The sequence below is a fragment of the Platalea leucorodia genome, assembly GCF_965183815.1.
Source record: "Platalea leucorodia genome assembly, chromosome: 9".
Lineage (NCBI taxonomy): Eukaryota > Metazoa > Chordata > Aves > Pelecaniformes > Threskiornithidae > Platalea > Platalea leucorodia.
In genome coordinates, this window is record NC_138831.1 from 24,512,195 (window position 1) to 24,529,099 (window position 16,905).

At 39.6% G+C, this 16,905-nt stretch overlaps 1 protein-coding gene across 1 annotated transcript in view; it reads right to left on the reverse strand.

Annotated features, from left to right (window-relative positions):
• The window catches only part of NUP210 (nucleoporin 210), a 70,741-nt gene that overhangs the window by 11,608 nt on the left and 42,228 nt on the right, over nt 1-16,905 (reverse strand). Inside the window, exons 21-32 of the mRNA XM_082322389.1 lie at nt 16,479-16,607; nt 15,654-15,781; nt 14,609-14,744; nt 14,221-14,283; nt 13,432-13,611; nt 11,900-11,980; nt 10,811-10,942; nt 10,447-10,605; nt 9,456-9,547; nt 7,771-7,945; nt 2,064-2,239; nt 470-687 (exon numbers count right to left, since the gene is read on the reverse strand). Of these exons, the coding sequence (XP_082178515.1) occupies nt 470-687; nt 2,064-2,239; nt 7,771-7,945; nt 9,456-9,547; nt 10,447-10,605; nt 10,811-10,942; nt 11,900-11,980; nt 13,432-13,611; nt 14,221-14,283; nt 14,609-14,744; nt 15,654-15,781; nt 16,479-16,607 (1,669 nt within the window). The remainder of the gene's footprint in view (nt 1-469; nt 688-2,063; nt 2,240-7,770; nt 7,946-9,455; nt 9,548-10,446; nt 10,606-10,810; nt 10,943-11,899; nt 11,981-13,431; nt 13,612-14,220; nt 14,284-14,608; nt 14,745-15,653; nt 15,782-16,478; nt 16,608-16,905) is intronic.

The window sequence follows — 16,905 nt, forward strand, 5'->3', positions numbered from 1 at the left end:
TGGTGTTTATATGTATGTACCCACTGCATGGGCAGCATAGGTACACACACTTCCTCATTCACAGAAACTAGATTCTAGGGTCTTACGCCATGGAAGGCTGGCAGCCCAACACCAAACTGACTTGCAGTTACTCTGACAAAAGCCTGTTAATACTAAGAATCAAATACAGTAAGTGAAGTTAGACAGTCGTGTTTCTGCATGATTCCCATAAAAAACAAGCCTTTCAAGCTAATGGAATGGAAATATCTGAAGTCTGATACTCATGAATTCAATACAAGTGACATATTGCATGGTACAATTAAAATTAGAGGAGCTGATCAAACCTATTTTTATCATTAACTAGAACAGTGACATTTGATTCTGAACAAACATCATAAATTATGCATTTAGTTTTCCTGAGAATGAGAAAGAGTCACACTGATGTCAAATTATATAGCTGCAAAAACACAGCAACTGAAGTGCCGCTTACCTTCCTGGTTTATCAGTGACGTACTCAAACAGAGGACATCACCTACCACCACATCTATAAGTTCAGGAAAAATGGCATGTTGCACAGGAAGTGGGACGTAGTCTGCAATTCCACTGTGTTCTGCATCCCAGACTTTAAGCAAGGTCAAACCTACATTTACAGTCCGGATTACAAATGTGTTGTTTGTGGCTCCTTTCCCAATCTGTACAAAGTCATCTCTACAGATAAAAACAAATGCTTTTATGTTAAGGCAAGTGTGCTAATGTCATTATCTCTACAATAAATAGTAGGTATTGAACTCTTCAGATGGTTGACTTCTTGTTTTCAGCAATGATTATCATCTAATGAAGTCTGACAAAATAAGGAAAATACAAAAATTATTTAGGTGCTACTGAGGCAAATTTCAGTTCTTGCATCGTTATGCTGAGGGAATACTGAGGTCATAATCATGTATGAGAACTACTTCCTAATTTTAAGAATTGTAGAACTTTAGAATGAGGTAATCTGTCTCTCTTCCCTTCTCTCAGGGAGTTAAGAAACAAAAAAATTTAAACACCAATATGCAGCTTTCCAGCTGTAACTTTATAAAGCTAAATCACATTCGATTCAGAGTTCTGATATTTACCAAAACTCAGCATTCCCAAATGCACTGACACACTGAGCACTTACAAGTGCACCCAGCACAAAGACTGCCACCCTGGCAGCACCACGCAGAGACAGTGAAGGTCTTGACAGCAGTAGAGCTGGGTCACTACAGTGCTGCACCTGAGGTTAATAAGCAGTGCTTCTCTCTCTAGAGCTAATGATTAGCCCTATACTGAAGCAGCTCTGTCACATCTATTTTGGAAGCTAAGGCAGTGTTATCTCAGGGATCTCTGTATGCTATAGAAATTTCTGCAGATGATTTACGTAGGAGAAAGATAAAATCTTGCATTCAACCTTTTTTTTTTTTCGTTTTAATCATGATCATTGCGTTACAACTGCAAGGTATTCTGCAGAAAACAACCTTGTTTCCTATGTTATAGCAATGGAATTAGTGATTGTTTACTTATTACCAAAGAAGGCTGTTTTATAATATTTATTATTCTTTGAGGCAGAGACCAAAAGGCCTTTTGAGGCCTGGCTTTGCTGTGCAAAGGCTGTACAAGCATATCTGAAGAGACAGCCCCTGATCCAGAACATTCACCATCTTACCTAAGACTTAAGTGAGTCAGTGTAACAAAGCACTAGGAGAAAAGAGGCAAGATGAGGCAAATGCTAATAAGATCAATTGTTTATATAGGCCACTGATGTACGCAATCTGATGATTCAGAGTCACTTAAAGCAGAAATATACCCCAGCAGGCCCCACCAGGGATCATCCTTATCTGGGCAACTTTCCATTTGCTAAAGAATATCTACTGCTAACTGGAACTCTTCTTTCTGCTAAGGTGCCTCTAAAGACCGCACAGACGAAATCCTGTCTTTGCTAATCTCAGTTCAAGCTATATCTTCACTTGATATCTTTGGAACAATCTTTGTTCCTTGCTGTGGACGGGCTATATGTATTTCGCCTTTTTTGTTCCCTGTAATTAACACCCATGATAGATACCTACCTGTTCGTTGCAAAGTTGAGCACAGAATTATGCGAATGAAAAGTATCTCCAGAGTTATCGTGAAAATGGACTGTAAATGTCAGTGTCACGCCCAGGGGGAGAGCCAATAATGCCTCTTTGTTTTGTGTGTGCAGAATAGGACTCATGGAGATTCTTAGGTATGAGATGGGGTAGACCTGTAAAAACATCAGCAGTGAAAAGCAAAATCAAGTTGCTTTTTTTGGTGCCTCTATAAAAACTGTAATCTAAAATGGTTCTTCTGCAAATATACAAAGCTTCCTTTATGAACCACTTGCTATATGTTTAGCCATATGACGGTACTGAGACATGGCGCTTTTATTATCAGTTCATATATTTCACACAATTACAGAATAACTGAGGTTAAAGAGGGCCTCTGGAGACTGTCTAGTCCAGCCCGCCCTGCTCAAGCTGGGCTATAGCCAGTTGCCCAGGATCACGTGCAGTCAGGACTTGAGCATCTCCTAGGATGCAGACTCCACAATCTCTCTGGGCAATCTATGCCAGTGTTCAACAGCCACCACAGTAAAAAAAAGTGCTGCCCTATGTTCAGACAGAATATCACATGTTTCAATTCATGTGCATTCCCTCTTGCCCTGTCATTGAGCACTGCCGAGAATGGTTTCTGTTGTCTTTACACCTTCCCATTAGATTTCTTAGTATTTTTCTCTAATAGCACTGGGAATTGAAGCAAGCAATAATGATGCAGAAATACACACCACAGACTTAAGAGACTACATTATTATCCTATGAATTAAAACTGTTAAGACTTCCTGGATATGCAAGAGAACAAGTTGCCCCTAGACTTCTCTCCCAGTAATTCTTGAAATAAAAAGTGTAAGTCATTCCCAAGTTACTAGAAGAGGAGTAACTTGCAATGTATGTGAGAGTATGGGGATGAAATGGTCACTGTTTCCCCAGTTCCCTTAGAATCACAGAATCATAGAATCGTTAAGGTTGGAAAAATCCCTTAAGATCATCGAGTCCAACCGTTAACCTAGCACTGCCAAGTCCACCACCACGTCCTCAAGCACCATGTCTACCCGTCTTTTAAATACCTCCAGGGATGGAGACTCAACCACTTCCCTGGGCAGCCTGTTCCAATGCCTGACTACCCATTCGGTGAAGAAGTTTTTCCTAATATCCAACCTAAACGTCCCCTGACGCACCTTGAGGCCATTTCCTCTTGTCCTATCACTCGTTACTAGGGAGAAGAGAGCGACCCCCACCTCGCTACAACCTCCTTTCAGGTAGTTGGAGAGAGCAATAAGGTCTCCCCTCAGCCTCCTCTTCTCCAGACTAAACAACCCCAGCTCCCTCAGCTGCTCCTCATAAGACTTGTGCTCCAGACCCTTCACCAGCTTGGTTGCCCTTCTTTGGACACGCTCCAGCACCTCCATGTCCTTCTTGTAGTGAGGGGCCCAAAACTGAACACAGTACTCGAGGGGCGGCCTCACCAATGCCGAATACAGGGGCACTGTCACCTCCCTGGTCCTGCTGGCCACACTATTCCTGATACAGGCCAGGATGCCATTGGCCCTCTTGGCCACCTGAGCACACTGCTGGCTCATGTTCAGGCGGCTGTCACCCAGCACCCCCAGGTCCTTTTCCACCAGACAGCTCTCCAGCCACTCTTCCCCAAGCCTGTAGCGTTGCATGGGGTTGTTGTGACCCAAGTGCAGGACCCGGCACTGAGCCTTGTTGAACCTCATACAGTTGGCCCCAGCCCAATGGTCCAGCCTGTCCCGGTCCCTCTGTAGGGCCTTCCTACCCTCCAGCAGATCAACACTCCCGCCCAACTTGGTGTCATCTGCAAACTTACTGAGGGTGCACTCGATCCCCTCATCCAGATCGTCAATGAAGATATTGAACAGGACCAGCCCCAACACTGAGCCCTGGGGAACACCACTCGTGACCGGCTGCCAGCTGGATTTGACTCCACTCACCACCACTCTCTGGGCTCAGCCATCCAGCCACTTTTTAACCCAGCATAGAGTGCACTTATCCAAGCCATGAGCAGCCAGCTTCTCCAGGAGAATGCTGTGGGAGACAGTGTCAAAGGCCTTACTAAAGTCCAAGTAGGCAACAGCCACAGCCTCCCCCTCGTCCACTAAGCGGGTCACCTTGTCATAGAAGGAGACCAGGTTAGTGAAGCAGGACCTCCCTTTCATAAACCCATGCTGGCTGAGCCTGATCCCCCGGTTGTCCCACACATGCCACATAATGGCACTCAAGATGATCTGCTCCATGACCTTTCCTGGCACCGAGGTCACGCTGACAGCCCTGTAGTTCCCGGGATCCTCCTTCCAACCCTTCTTGTAGATGGGTGTCACATTTGCTAACTTGCAGTCACCTGGGACCTCCCCGGTTTACCAGGACTGCTGATAAATGATGGAGCGTGGCTTGGCAAGCTCCTTTGCCACCTCCCTCAGTATCCTTGGGTGGATCCCATCTGGCCCCATAGACTTGTGGGCATCCAGGTGGAGGAGCAGGTCGGTGACTGCCACCTCTTCGACAACTGGGACTTATTCTGCATCCTATCTCCATGTCCCAGCTCAGGGACCTGAAAACTCTGAGGATGGCCAATCTGACTATTAAAGACTGAGGCAAAGAAGGCATTAAGGTGCACCAGGTGGGAAAGCGAAGATGACACAGGTGGTTTCTAACAGCCTTGGCTCTGTTTGAGCAAAGGTTGGCCCAGCAGAGGAAACATGCGCAATAGCTGCAAAGCTTTTCCCTAGTGATCCTTGTCAAATAACATCATAGACGCTACAAACTGCTGCCCCTCAGACAGGCCCACAGTGGTCTGACAACAGGGCTCCCAGAGGTGGGAAGGAACAACACCCACGATCTTTCCTCTGGAGTTGTGTGCTGGGGTGGTTTTTCTGACCCATCACTAGGCACATTTGCCTTGTTACTGCAGGTTGTATGCTGCAGTCAGGCTGTACTCTGAGGCATGGGCTGATAGAAGTTAAGTGCAACAGACAAAAGCAGTCAGAACTGGCATCTGACAAATCCTAACTGGTCAGCAGGCTGCATTTTGTTGCCTCAGTGCCTCTCCTCAACCAAGACAGAAGTTTGGAACTTCTGCTCCAAATTCTTTAGAAAAGCCTGCTAGATTATCCATATGTGCACACTCCCACATTTTTGCAGTAACACTCCAATGAAGGAAGTTAGTCTGAAGACAAAGACTTCACAACCTTTTTTTTTTTTTTTTCTCTTTTTTCTTTTTAAATAACATATTACTGTTCTTGATTAACTTATCTAGGTTAACTAGCAGAATTACCCAACAAAAAGAACTATATCTGTTCTTTCCGTTACAGTTGTTGGAAAATAAATAATGGAAGGATAGGGAAAGCAAAAACCCTCAAAAATATAGAGAAAACTATTTTAAAAGAAGCCCTCAAGCTTATCTTGTAGGAAAATTCCTTTTTTCTGACCTAAGAGGCTCAGCTAAAATGTAAAACTTAGCAATCTGAAAATGTACATGTCAAAAACTTAGAAAGGACAAATTTGGCCTCAAGCAAATAGCATCTTTGGTGAGTCTAAAAAAAAAAAGTGGCTAGAATATCAGTATATACAACTGTCTACTCCACAGGCTGATATAATCAGTTAAAATATCGGTGCATAGTCATCTGCCCAACTAGCTGAGGTTATAAGCTAACAAAAATGCCATTTCTGTGACAGATTTTCCAGCTTGCTTTACTTTAAAATCTCAGAAACTGTCCCACAAGGGACAACTGCTAAATTTAATATTGATGAAAACAGCTATTTACTGTTAAAGCATCTCAGTTTTTAAAGTATTTTTTATTTTAAAAAGATATTCTGTTGAGTACAGCTGGTACAGGCAAGTGCTTAGCTTGCTTCCATGCTAAGCATACTGTCACTCCTTACTTCCACTGTCCTCCTTGGCTTATATAACATAGTATTTTTTTTAACAAAGTTGAAGGTCTAAGTGTTAAGTGATGCTGCTTCAGCAGTTTGGTTCTTAATTGTGTTCAGTTGTAAACAGACAAAACAAGAACTTATGAAAGGAAGGACAGCATAAAGGAGAAAACTCTGCCTTAGAATGACACAACAGATTGTAGCTCATCTCCTGCTCTGTCACAAGTTTTTCTACATGACCTTCAACAAAACCACTCAAACTCTCAGTTCTTCATCCATAAAATAGGCAGCAGCACTGTATTACCTCGCTGGGTTACTGTGAGGTTAAAAATATTATTTCCATAGAAGTAGTATAGTCCTAATAAGTACAGGAAAACAAATCAGTTGTACAAGATGCTGAACTGAGATGGTTGCTACTACAAAGAGCTCACAAGCTTAGTATCATAGTGCACTGACTCCACAGTTCTGTGATATCCTAACTGTGTACGGAAAGAATGCACAAAGGGAGAATTTAACTTCAGTACCACTATATGCTGACTAAATGTCATTTGAGCCAACCCCAAACTCATCAGATGTCTTTCACCCGCTGGATACACAGTGAAGGGAAGAAACAAGGTCATTTATAACAGAGCTGTAGAAATTCACTGCCACCACAGCAGCAGGAGTGGCATTAGTGAAACTAAGCCACCGTTTCTTTTTTCATTCTTCACCCAGGAGGACAGATCTACATGCTGTCCTACAGGAAAAGCCGAACGTTATGGTAAGCAACAAAATTCATATTAAAAAAACCATCAAGCCACTTCACAGTGATTAAATTATTTGTCAGTTTTATTATTATAAAGTCAGCCCTCAATTATGTGTCTTTCTCCTTTAAGCTGGCACATAGGAAAGATGCTGACAGAGTAAAAAGAGATAAGAGGAAGTGGAGCAGTGGGTAACTCAAGGCTCCTGTTGCCAGATGTAGAAAGTTCTTGGCACAAGGACTTTTGAACAGAAATGAAGGACATACGTTCCCTTATGTCCTAAGTGCTCAACCAGTAAGATAGACTTCATATAACAGCATTCAATCAACAGATGAAGTTTTGAGAAAGAAACATGTTTCATTAGCCTGGAAACAAACTGCTGAGTTTTGCTACAGATTTGTCCTTCCCTGAAGCATCCACATTTCTGTATAGCTTAGGTACATACGGCAGCCTTGGACATGCTCCTTGCCAGCTCACCAAATACAGGCAACAGCAGCTAAATTATTTCATTTGATAAGATAGGCTTTCTCATGCAGAGATTCTCATTATATGTAAAAGCTGAGCTGCTGGGAAACAGCAGAGAAAATGAAATTTTTTGGGCACTGTACAGTTACATCTCTAATATCTTGAAAATCTAGATATCACTTAGGTACCTCACAACAGATGCTGCATTTATTTCATTACTCCAGATGATATTTACCTTTTTCACACACTGCAAAATGCATGTTTACGATGTTAACATCTTTTTTAATTTGAACTTCTGTAATTATCAGCCTTCTAAGAGACTTTTAGGACAAATTTTTTTTTTTTTTAAGTTTTTAAGGCACATGCACACAAAGGCCTTTTTGCAAAATGTACCAAATTTAAGAATTTGTTGGGATTTAATGTTTATCCATCTAGTTTAGTACACTAAACCTTTTTCAAAGCTCAGAACTGACTATTAAGTCCTATACTTCATATTTTTCAGAAGTGAAGTTCAAAATGTGCAGTTAACCATCCCTGTTGCAGTAGTAAAGATATAATTCTAACAAAATACTGCAAAGAAAGAGAGATGATACTACCTTAACAGCAGCTACAACGGTCTGGTTGATCCCAAATGATTCTTGTGAAATCACTTCAATTGTTGATGATCCTATCAGAGACCCAGAGTTAAGGAAACCTCTCTCATCGATTTTTACAACAGGAACTTTATCTGGTCCATCCAGGACACGGTAACTCAGTGAAGCCACTCGGTCCCTTAAGAAAACAAACAAAACAGAAAACAAAACAAAACAAAAAAAACAACAGGGGACCCCCTTAAATGAGTAAAACCATATTTATACCAATATATTATGCAAATCAAAAAGATTGCTATTTGGTATGTGTTTTTGCGACATGTCTGCAATAAAAGCTGAGAAGCCTGTGTTCTAGTCTAAGAAAGAAAAATTTAAGTTCTGATTCAAGCTCACTTGGAAGAAGTCTTATCTGGGCTTAGGCATGTATTGAAATCTAGTTTCCATCCACTGCCCTGCAGTGTCATCATTCACTGATGTAAACTTGATTCTGAATAATAATGGCTAATGCAACAACATGCAGCTTCTGCTATCATTTTCTGTAATCAATATTTAGAGGGAGATTATTCTGCCAGGGCCAATGCTGGTATTAGAGATAAAGTCAGAGACTTGATTAAGTGGATCTCATCAGTTTCCTTTGAATGGTTTTGTAGGACAAGGTTAATTTTTGGAATAACTCACCATGGTATTTGCATATTAATAAAGTGAGCAAATACATAAACTGTAATTAGTGGGCATTCCGGGACGTTAGCTACTTTTAAGTATCACTTATCACATCTTCTAAAAGATCTGTAAGTGATTTTTTTTTTTTTTTTGCTTCCCAAGCTCCTCCACTGAGATAGAAATACTCTACTTTATCCTGGGAAAAAAGCGTTGAAGCTGGATTTTAGTTGCCCTTTTCTTGGCAATAGTGTAATTGGTTTTGGTGGTTGAGTTCAGACATAGGGGCTCCAACATTAGATAGTGGAGGTAATGGGACAAAGAAGTGTACAAACTGATATCTAGCAACTTAATGACTAATTAATCAGAAAAACCGCTCAGAAGAGATAGCAAAACAACGTTAGTAAGTGACCACAAAGGCAGATGCTGAATGACCATGGTCACCAGAGCTCCAGTGAAATGAGCAGTTCCCTCCCCTTAAAAAGTAAACGTATCTAAAGCCTTGCCCTCAGCGTATGTCCTGTTGTCTATATCTGCACATTCTTATGCTAGGAAAACCAAATTTCAAGCCTGAAATGGGTCTGAAACATCAGTCTTTGAAAACAGATTATGTAAAAAGGGCTTCTCATTTGGAAAGGAGAATTTAATCTCAAAATCTAGTCATAGCCTCTGTGTAAGAAATACAGATAAGTATTTTAAAATAAATACTAAATACTAAATAAAGCCTTGATTGCCCGTAAAAAAAATTCTAGTGGAAGCAGGCTACTGCTTTAACTGGCTCAGCACCTTTTAAAATAAGGATCTAAAACTTCCAAATAGTGAATGAATTTTCTAGCTACAATCCAACTAATACAAGATTTGACAGAGCCCAAGAGTACTGGTAAGATACTATTAATCGCCAGATAAGTTGTATATTATACGGATGTACTGTGATATTCTTTTAAAAAGATTGAAACAGCTTACTTCAAACAGAATTGCTTTACAGTTTTGATAAACTGTTGACATAAATCAATGTATGAAAACTGATCACTAACCTGTTTGTCTGAAGTTTAATAAAAGAATTTGGTGACATTAAGATCTGCTCTGTTTCTACTTCTGGAGTGACTAGATGAAGCTTTTCAAACACCTGGAAAATAAAAGGCATTTTAGCCTACTGTTGTGTGCAGCAAGTAATTTATTTCCATTTACCTCATCTTCAAAACAAAAAAAAACCCCAAATAAAACTATAACACACTTTCTTTTTTACCTTCTATAATATATATGGTAAAAAAAAAGAAAATTAAACATGAATATTTGAGAATGGGGTGAGCAATATCTTCTCCAAATTATTCTGAAGAGCATTCATTTCTATGGCTAGAGCTGTACTATGAAGCAGTATGAAAAAAGAAGCAGATTTGTCAAGTGAAATGGTGATGGGAGACCCCACCTTCACCCAAGTTACTTCACACTACTCCAAGTCTGAGCCCATGAACTGAATGCCCATGAAGTGCACTCCTCAAGCACATTTTCCAGGTTTGTTCCATCTAAAGGAATCCAGTTCGCATATTTTGAAACTGCTCCCCAAAGCACAGTAAGTGGGAACAACCAGGACATTCATTTCAGAAGCTAATTCCTGACCCAAATTAACATGCTTGCATAGACATGCATGATAAGTACTATAAACAAGAAGTATGTTCTTGTGCAGAGGGGAACTACAGCAGCAAAGTTCTTTTACAGCTCTAACACTGCCTATCCACAGGACACAAGTCACCTCGCTTTCAGGTGGTCTACAACAAAAACTAACTCCTGAATTTCATTCAGGCATCACACCAGTGTGTGACTGTTCAGTGTAAACCTTACCAACACTTGGGGAACTTGGAGTTTTCCAAACAGCGGAACATTATACAAAGAAGAATAAGGGCTCAAAGATAAACCAAAGCTGGAACCACTCCTTTGCATTTCAAATTTCTGACTTCAAATACAGACTTTAATTCATCTCTGAAATAGATATTAAAACAACATTAACTGTGAGGAACATCATCATACCTGAATTTGGATTTCATCAGACAGTTCTCTTGCCATGTTGTAAAACTGGTTGGTTGCAGGATCAAGGACCTTCACAACAACTTTCAGGCCTGTTCTTCCCTTTACTCTGCCATAAACATCCATTGCAAAGTTATATTTTGCAGGAAGCTGAAAAGAAGCCTTGGACAGGAGAAAGTGATTAGAATTTTACTCATGGAAAGAATCGACATTGATACAGAGGAAAGACTACACCCAATGCTGACAATTGCTCTTTGATTTTGAGTAAGTGGAAGCAACAATATTTTCTCAATTCCCATTATGTGGCAGTTTCCTTTTCCCAAGATACATATACAGACAAGTACACATACACACACACACAATTTACCTCACTGTGTCTTGTCTTGATATCCAGAGTATCTCTCTTTGTGACAGACCAGTGGAACGTTAACCCCGGTACTGCATTGCCAAATGAAAAAGGAGTCTGACTACTGGTGATGCCCATTACATAAACTGGCATCTAGAAAGAGAGAAATCAGCTTTCTTAGGTAATTCTAGGATGCTAACCAAACCTGCAGAGAGCAAATATAATTAAAATTCATTGATCAAGAGATGGTATTTCTTATGAAGAAAATGGTTTGGCTGCTGTACATGTTGCAATGATGTACCACGCAGAAGACCCAACCACCAACTTGTAAAAAGTAGGTTTTGGTTTATTCTCATTTGCTACATGCTCTACAAAAAACAAGTACCACTTTTCCATCAGAAAAGATGAGTTCAATAATTCATTTGTCCCATTTTTAGCATCAAATGACTTCATCTTAGTTAAGTCAAGTCAAGTCATACACTCAAGTTGTCTACATCTTTGTCTAGATGATCTCCCTGATTAACTCTGCTTGGACATCAACCTTCCCCTTCCAACTCTCCAAATTAAGACAACATAACATACAAACATAAACCAGGGATTTTCAAGTTTTTATTTTTAATCTTCAAAACAATTCATTCACCTGGGACCAACGAGCTAGAATCACTAGTCATTTTGGAATGAGTAACTAATAGGGGAAACATAGACTCTTAAAAAATACATTTATTAAAAGATAATTTGAACATTGGTTGTTCTGGATATAGCAGACATACTGCAGATTTTTAACATACAAAGGAATAAAGTCTCCACTGCAAACAGAATGAAGATGAGAGAACCCTTCTCCATATTAAGTGATGCTTGTTCAGCAGGGCCTGAATTTCTGAAAATCAGTCTAGTGTACAAGGTAAACTTGTCCTGATTTCTGTTTTAGTATGTTCAGCTCTGGAGCTTCTCCACTGACAGTACCTTCGTCCCTGCAGCAGCAGTGCTACCCCTCAGAGCAGCTGGCCACTCTGAGAGCTGGAGTGGTATTATCAGATGACCTAATCAGAACGGTCACAGTTTGCAGGTCAAAATTTTAAGTCAATGAAAGCTAATCACAAATCAACTAACCTGTGTACCAGTTTTCATTCGTGTAATTGGTGCACGAATTCTAACAGCTGTCAGCTGTACTACTTCAATTTCCACTTTGTCCTAAAAAGGAGGAAGGGAAGAGATTGTAAGCACTTGACAAATGTGAACTAGATTTCACTTTCAGGATCTATCTGCTATTTTGCCATTTTCTAATCACTATTGCCATGTGATTTGCATGTGACTTATCACAGAAAATACCGATGGACATAATTCAGCAGGACTGTAAAAAAAAAAATACAAAAACATTAACTGTAAATTGACAGGCATTTAAAAATGTCACCTAAATTAAAAGGAAAAAAAAAAAAAAAAAAAAGCTCTGCTCAAAATTACTGATGACATAAATGATGGAGCTGAGAGGTGACTGACAGCAAGGGACTAGATTGTAGGGATCCCTAAAAGAGGGATGAATAATCCCAGAAAGTAACGGAAGACATTGAGAGAATTAGAAGGAAATGAGAATGGTAAGCAGGAAATGGAATAATCAGGAATAAAAGGATGATATATGTGATACTCTGAAGTCTCCTTTTCACATATCCTGACATTCCTGATAGATTTTATTCCTACTGTATACTGGGGGGGGAAGGTCAGACCTGGACCTTGTTGGGCAGGAGATTTAGCTTTCAAATTCATTCTGCTTCCTGCCACAGCATCAGGGCAAACTGCTGCCCCCGCATTACAAAGCACAGAGATTTTTTTTTTTTTTTTTTTTTTATGTTACTTTGTCTCTTCTTGGCCTGTGGTGACATCTTTCAAGCAGTAGAGCTTTGTGGTGTCCAGCAGCTGTCCTGTCTTGACCTTAAATGAGGAGTCATAAGATTTGGCCCAAGTTCTGTTGTTCTGAGTCTCATGCAAATCCCAGGAACTTATGCTCCCTTATAGGCCTGCTCAACAGCTCACTCACGCTCAGCTAGTAGGAAATTACATGGACATAAATTCTGATGGAATATCAGGGGTTCATTGCTTGAACTTCATAGATGGGATTCAGACTACAGCACAGGATGATAGCTTTCTATACAGCCTGCCTATAGCTTAAGAGGCAATGGGTTTCTTAGACAACAGTTACTTTCTGACTTCTACTGACACAAGATGCTGCTAAACTGTAAGGTGATGCAGGCAAGGACAACCTTCTGCTGTTTTAGAAAGGCTTCTTTAGATGGGCTTAGATTTACTTTTACTAATTTAGCTAGATTTACTTTTACTAAATTAGATTAGATTTACTAATCAATTCTAAAGATATCAGACTGCTCATAAAGTCTCCCTGGGTTATCAGTAGAACTTTGTTTTAAGGTACAGCAAGATTTAGCTATCTGTTGAAAGTATCACCTCTGTCAGCAAATGCGTAAGTTCACAGGTCAGGCAGTAAGAAACACTGATTTTTTTCATCTCCTTAAGGAAACCAGGAAAGTGCACAAGATAACATTACTAATGCAAACAGACTATTTGCCCCTTTTGAGCCAAACCCATGAGTTAGAGAGCCTCTTTCAGCCCCAAACAGTATCATAAAACATTACCTGAGACACCACGACAAGCTTTCCTGTCTCTGCATCAACAGCTTGCACCACTCCTGTTACCGTTCCATTCCCAATCGCCACTCCTCTGACAAGTCCAGTGCTGTTCACTGATGCAATCTTCTCATCGCTGATGGAGAAAATGATGTTGGACTGAGGTTGAGGGCCTCCTTCTGAAGTGATCTATAATTAATAGCACACACAACTAAAATTAACCCATCAGATATTTGTTCTGGTTAATGTTACAGGGTACACCCCTACCCTGCTCAGCAACACAATGTCTTCAGTAAGAAAAGGCTGTCTGAACCTTCCCAGGGCATCTCAGAGCATATTTCTCCTGCACACTGCATGATATCGGACTGGGAAATATGTGAACTAAGCATGAAAGTGTGCTTTGTAGAATGTGACAGGCTGATGCTACACCCAGCCCAGAAAGTTTCAGAAAAATTTACCTCACTTTCTCTTCACCACATATGGTACAGCTCTGCTCTGCGTTTCAGCTTGCCGAACTTGCCCACTATGCTTAATTTCATGGAGGTGACAGATTTATTAATGCTGTGCTGGTATTTAACAGTGGAAAAACTAACACTCCCTTGACACAAACACAAAACCTTTGATCCAACAGTACAGTAAAATGGAAGGTGGCTCAAGAATGAAACTATTCTTGTTAGGAGGAGTATTCAGTGTGAATGCAGCTAAATGGCCAAGTTGAATATCGACTCCTGAAAAGTAAGTTATATATTTTAAAATAGAAATTACAAAAGAAAGAAAATATGTAAGAAGATGCCTTACTTGAATCATGGCTCCAATAATTAGGGTCACTTTCCTTGGCAGTAGTCTAAATGGGGGAAAGACCTAAAAACAGAAATATGAATAATTGTGTTCACACTATTTCAATCAGATAACTTATATCACAAACAGTACATAGAAGTGTAAAACTGGGTCTTCACTTGCTTAATTACAGTCAATTGTGCATGCAGAAACTTAACTCATCACTTGCAGTTAAAAAACACTACGAAATCTGAAACAGACTAGCATTTGGGTAACTTCTGGACAGAAAAATTAAACAGATCATTCTGGCAAATTAATTACTATACTATAAATTAACTATAATATACTGTTCCTGTGCTATGATAACATAGATTTTGTTTACACATATATTTTATCTGAAATTATTTACTTCAATCTGTTGTGGAGCAGAGTTGATTCTTTGTCCTCTTTTGTCAGCAACAGTGGCCATAAGACTAGTCTGACCAATGGCCATCCCATGCACTAGAAAAGCAGCAGTATGGTCATCAAGAGCTTCACTGAGTGGCCTGTAGCAAATGAACACATTAGAGAAGTTCATTGAATAAATTACATGAATAACAAATGCAAAGGACTTATTTACTGCATAGCAGTTTTATCATAAGGATGACTAAGTGACTATATCTTAAGCAAAATTAAGGTAACTATCACATTTCTACATGTAACATCATGAAATGGCTCTTTGTAGCCTGTGTTTTATCTTAAAATTAAATACCTCAAATGAAAATGATACCAGAGTGTTAGCTGGTACAGACCAAAACTCTGCCAGGGAACCCACTAGCAATTTGACCAGTACGGACAATAGTGGCACAAGCCTTGATTACATATCTTGACACTGTTTAATGGAGTGGGATAGATACAGCCAAGCAGTACTGCATGGTGTATGCAAGTGCACACACACAGTTCCCCACACAAAGCCAAATGATTTTCATAGATTATCTCAACACTAAAAATAAACAGTCCAAAAAACTTTTTTTCTGTGATTTTTAATCATTGTGTTTAGAGCTTAGAAAATAAGGAGCTTCGAGGCAATAAGGTGATTTAGCCTACCTGTTTCTAAAAGGTTAAGTAACAGACAGAATGAGTTTGATAATATCCGATATTTCACAGAGTTCTTCACCTGACATTAATTGCCAAGTCACTGCTTCCAAGATGCATAAGGCTCCATGAAATATTAGTGTATGAATACAGTCTCATTCATCAGTCAACAAGATTTAGACAGTTAGCTTAGGCAATTTTCCTGACAAATACCTATTTTAAAAGACATCTAACAGGTAATTAAAACTTTATAAAAGTAAAATAAATAAAAACCTCAGTCATTGTATACGACCATGCCTCCACGCCAATATCTTTACTCATTTTTGCTTATTCTGCCCATAAACATATTCGCAGATTAATGAAAAAGTCCATTAACTTACACAAGCGAAACAATCTGAGATGCTGCCCTTAGTTTCAGATCCATGACAGCAAAGTATTGAGCCAGAAAAGGTTTCTTAGAGTCATCCAGAACTCTGACATAAGCTTTAACTGTTTTTCCAATCTCCACCTGAAACACAGTCACATGCATTTCATTTAAACTATTCTTATTTATTAGCACAAGTGTTTTCATTTTATTTTGTATTACACTTAGTAGGGTACTAGAGATAAAGCCCTAAGGTTAGATTAGGACTGATTTTAAAGAATAATCCTTGCCAGCTATGGTTAGCATCGAATTAAATAAATAATTCAGGTCTTTCAGCTGGCAAGGGCATAATTAAAACATCCAGAAATATCAACACTTATTTTGTATCAGATGCACCTAATCTGGCAAGTAAAATGAGTTGGACCTTTTTTTTTTGTTGTTCTTTTTTAAAACACGACATATGGAAAATGACCTTGGGGCAAAACCTACTCCTAAAAGAATTGCTCTCATGCACTTTAAACAACAGGAAATGTAAATTAATGTGTTCATATAAGTTATGAATTAACATGGCTGTGTAAACGCAGAAGTTGAGATTACTGCCACACAGAACATGAAGTAACAGACACTTGATACTCTGAAAGACATAACCTAAAAGGATAAATTTGAGAGAGAGAGAGGAACAGGAACACAGGGAGATCAACTAAGGTCCTACAGCTGCAGCAGAGGGCCCTAACCACTACACTGCATCATCTTGTACCTGTCTCATCTTTATGGTCATGATCAGCACAAGGAATCAGGGCAATCTGGATCAGCTAATAACACTGGTTTGAAAGCCACTAACCTTGTCAACAACTCGGACATACAGTTCCTGTATATCAGATACATAAATCTCAGCTTTAGCTGGTGCAGGGAAAGCCAAACACAAGTCATGAATCATTACAGTCACTGATCCTGGAAGCAGGGGGTGCACCTGCAATGCCAAAAGAAAATTCTGTTATAGCACTTCTTATTTTCATTTGTCTGTCATTCATAGGATAAAATTTATATCACTGTCAGGGCAGACGTAGTTGGATGCAGAAGTCTCCAAGCCTTAGACACAGATAATTCTTCTACCAAAGTGAAAGTAAAGCTGTAAAATGTGTGTAAAATGTATCATACTATTGACCTAGTGCAAATGGCCTCTGGGCAGCAATTGAATTAACATATCTTAATCTAGAAGCAGTCTGGCATCCTGTTATTCCCCTTCTGCCATCAGATGGACAAAAAAC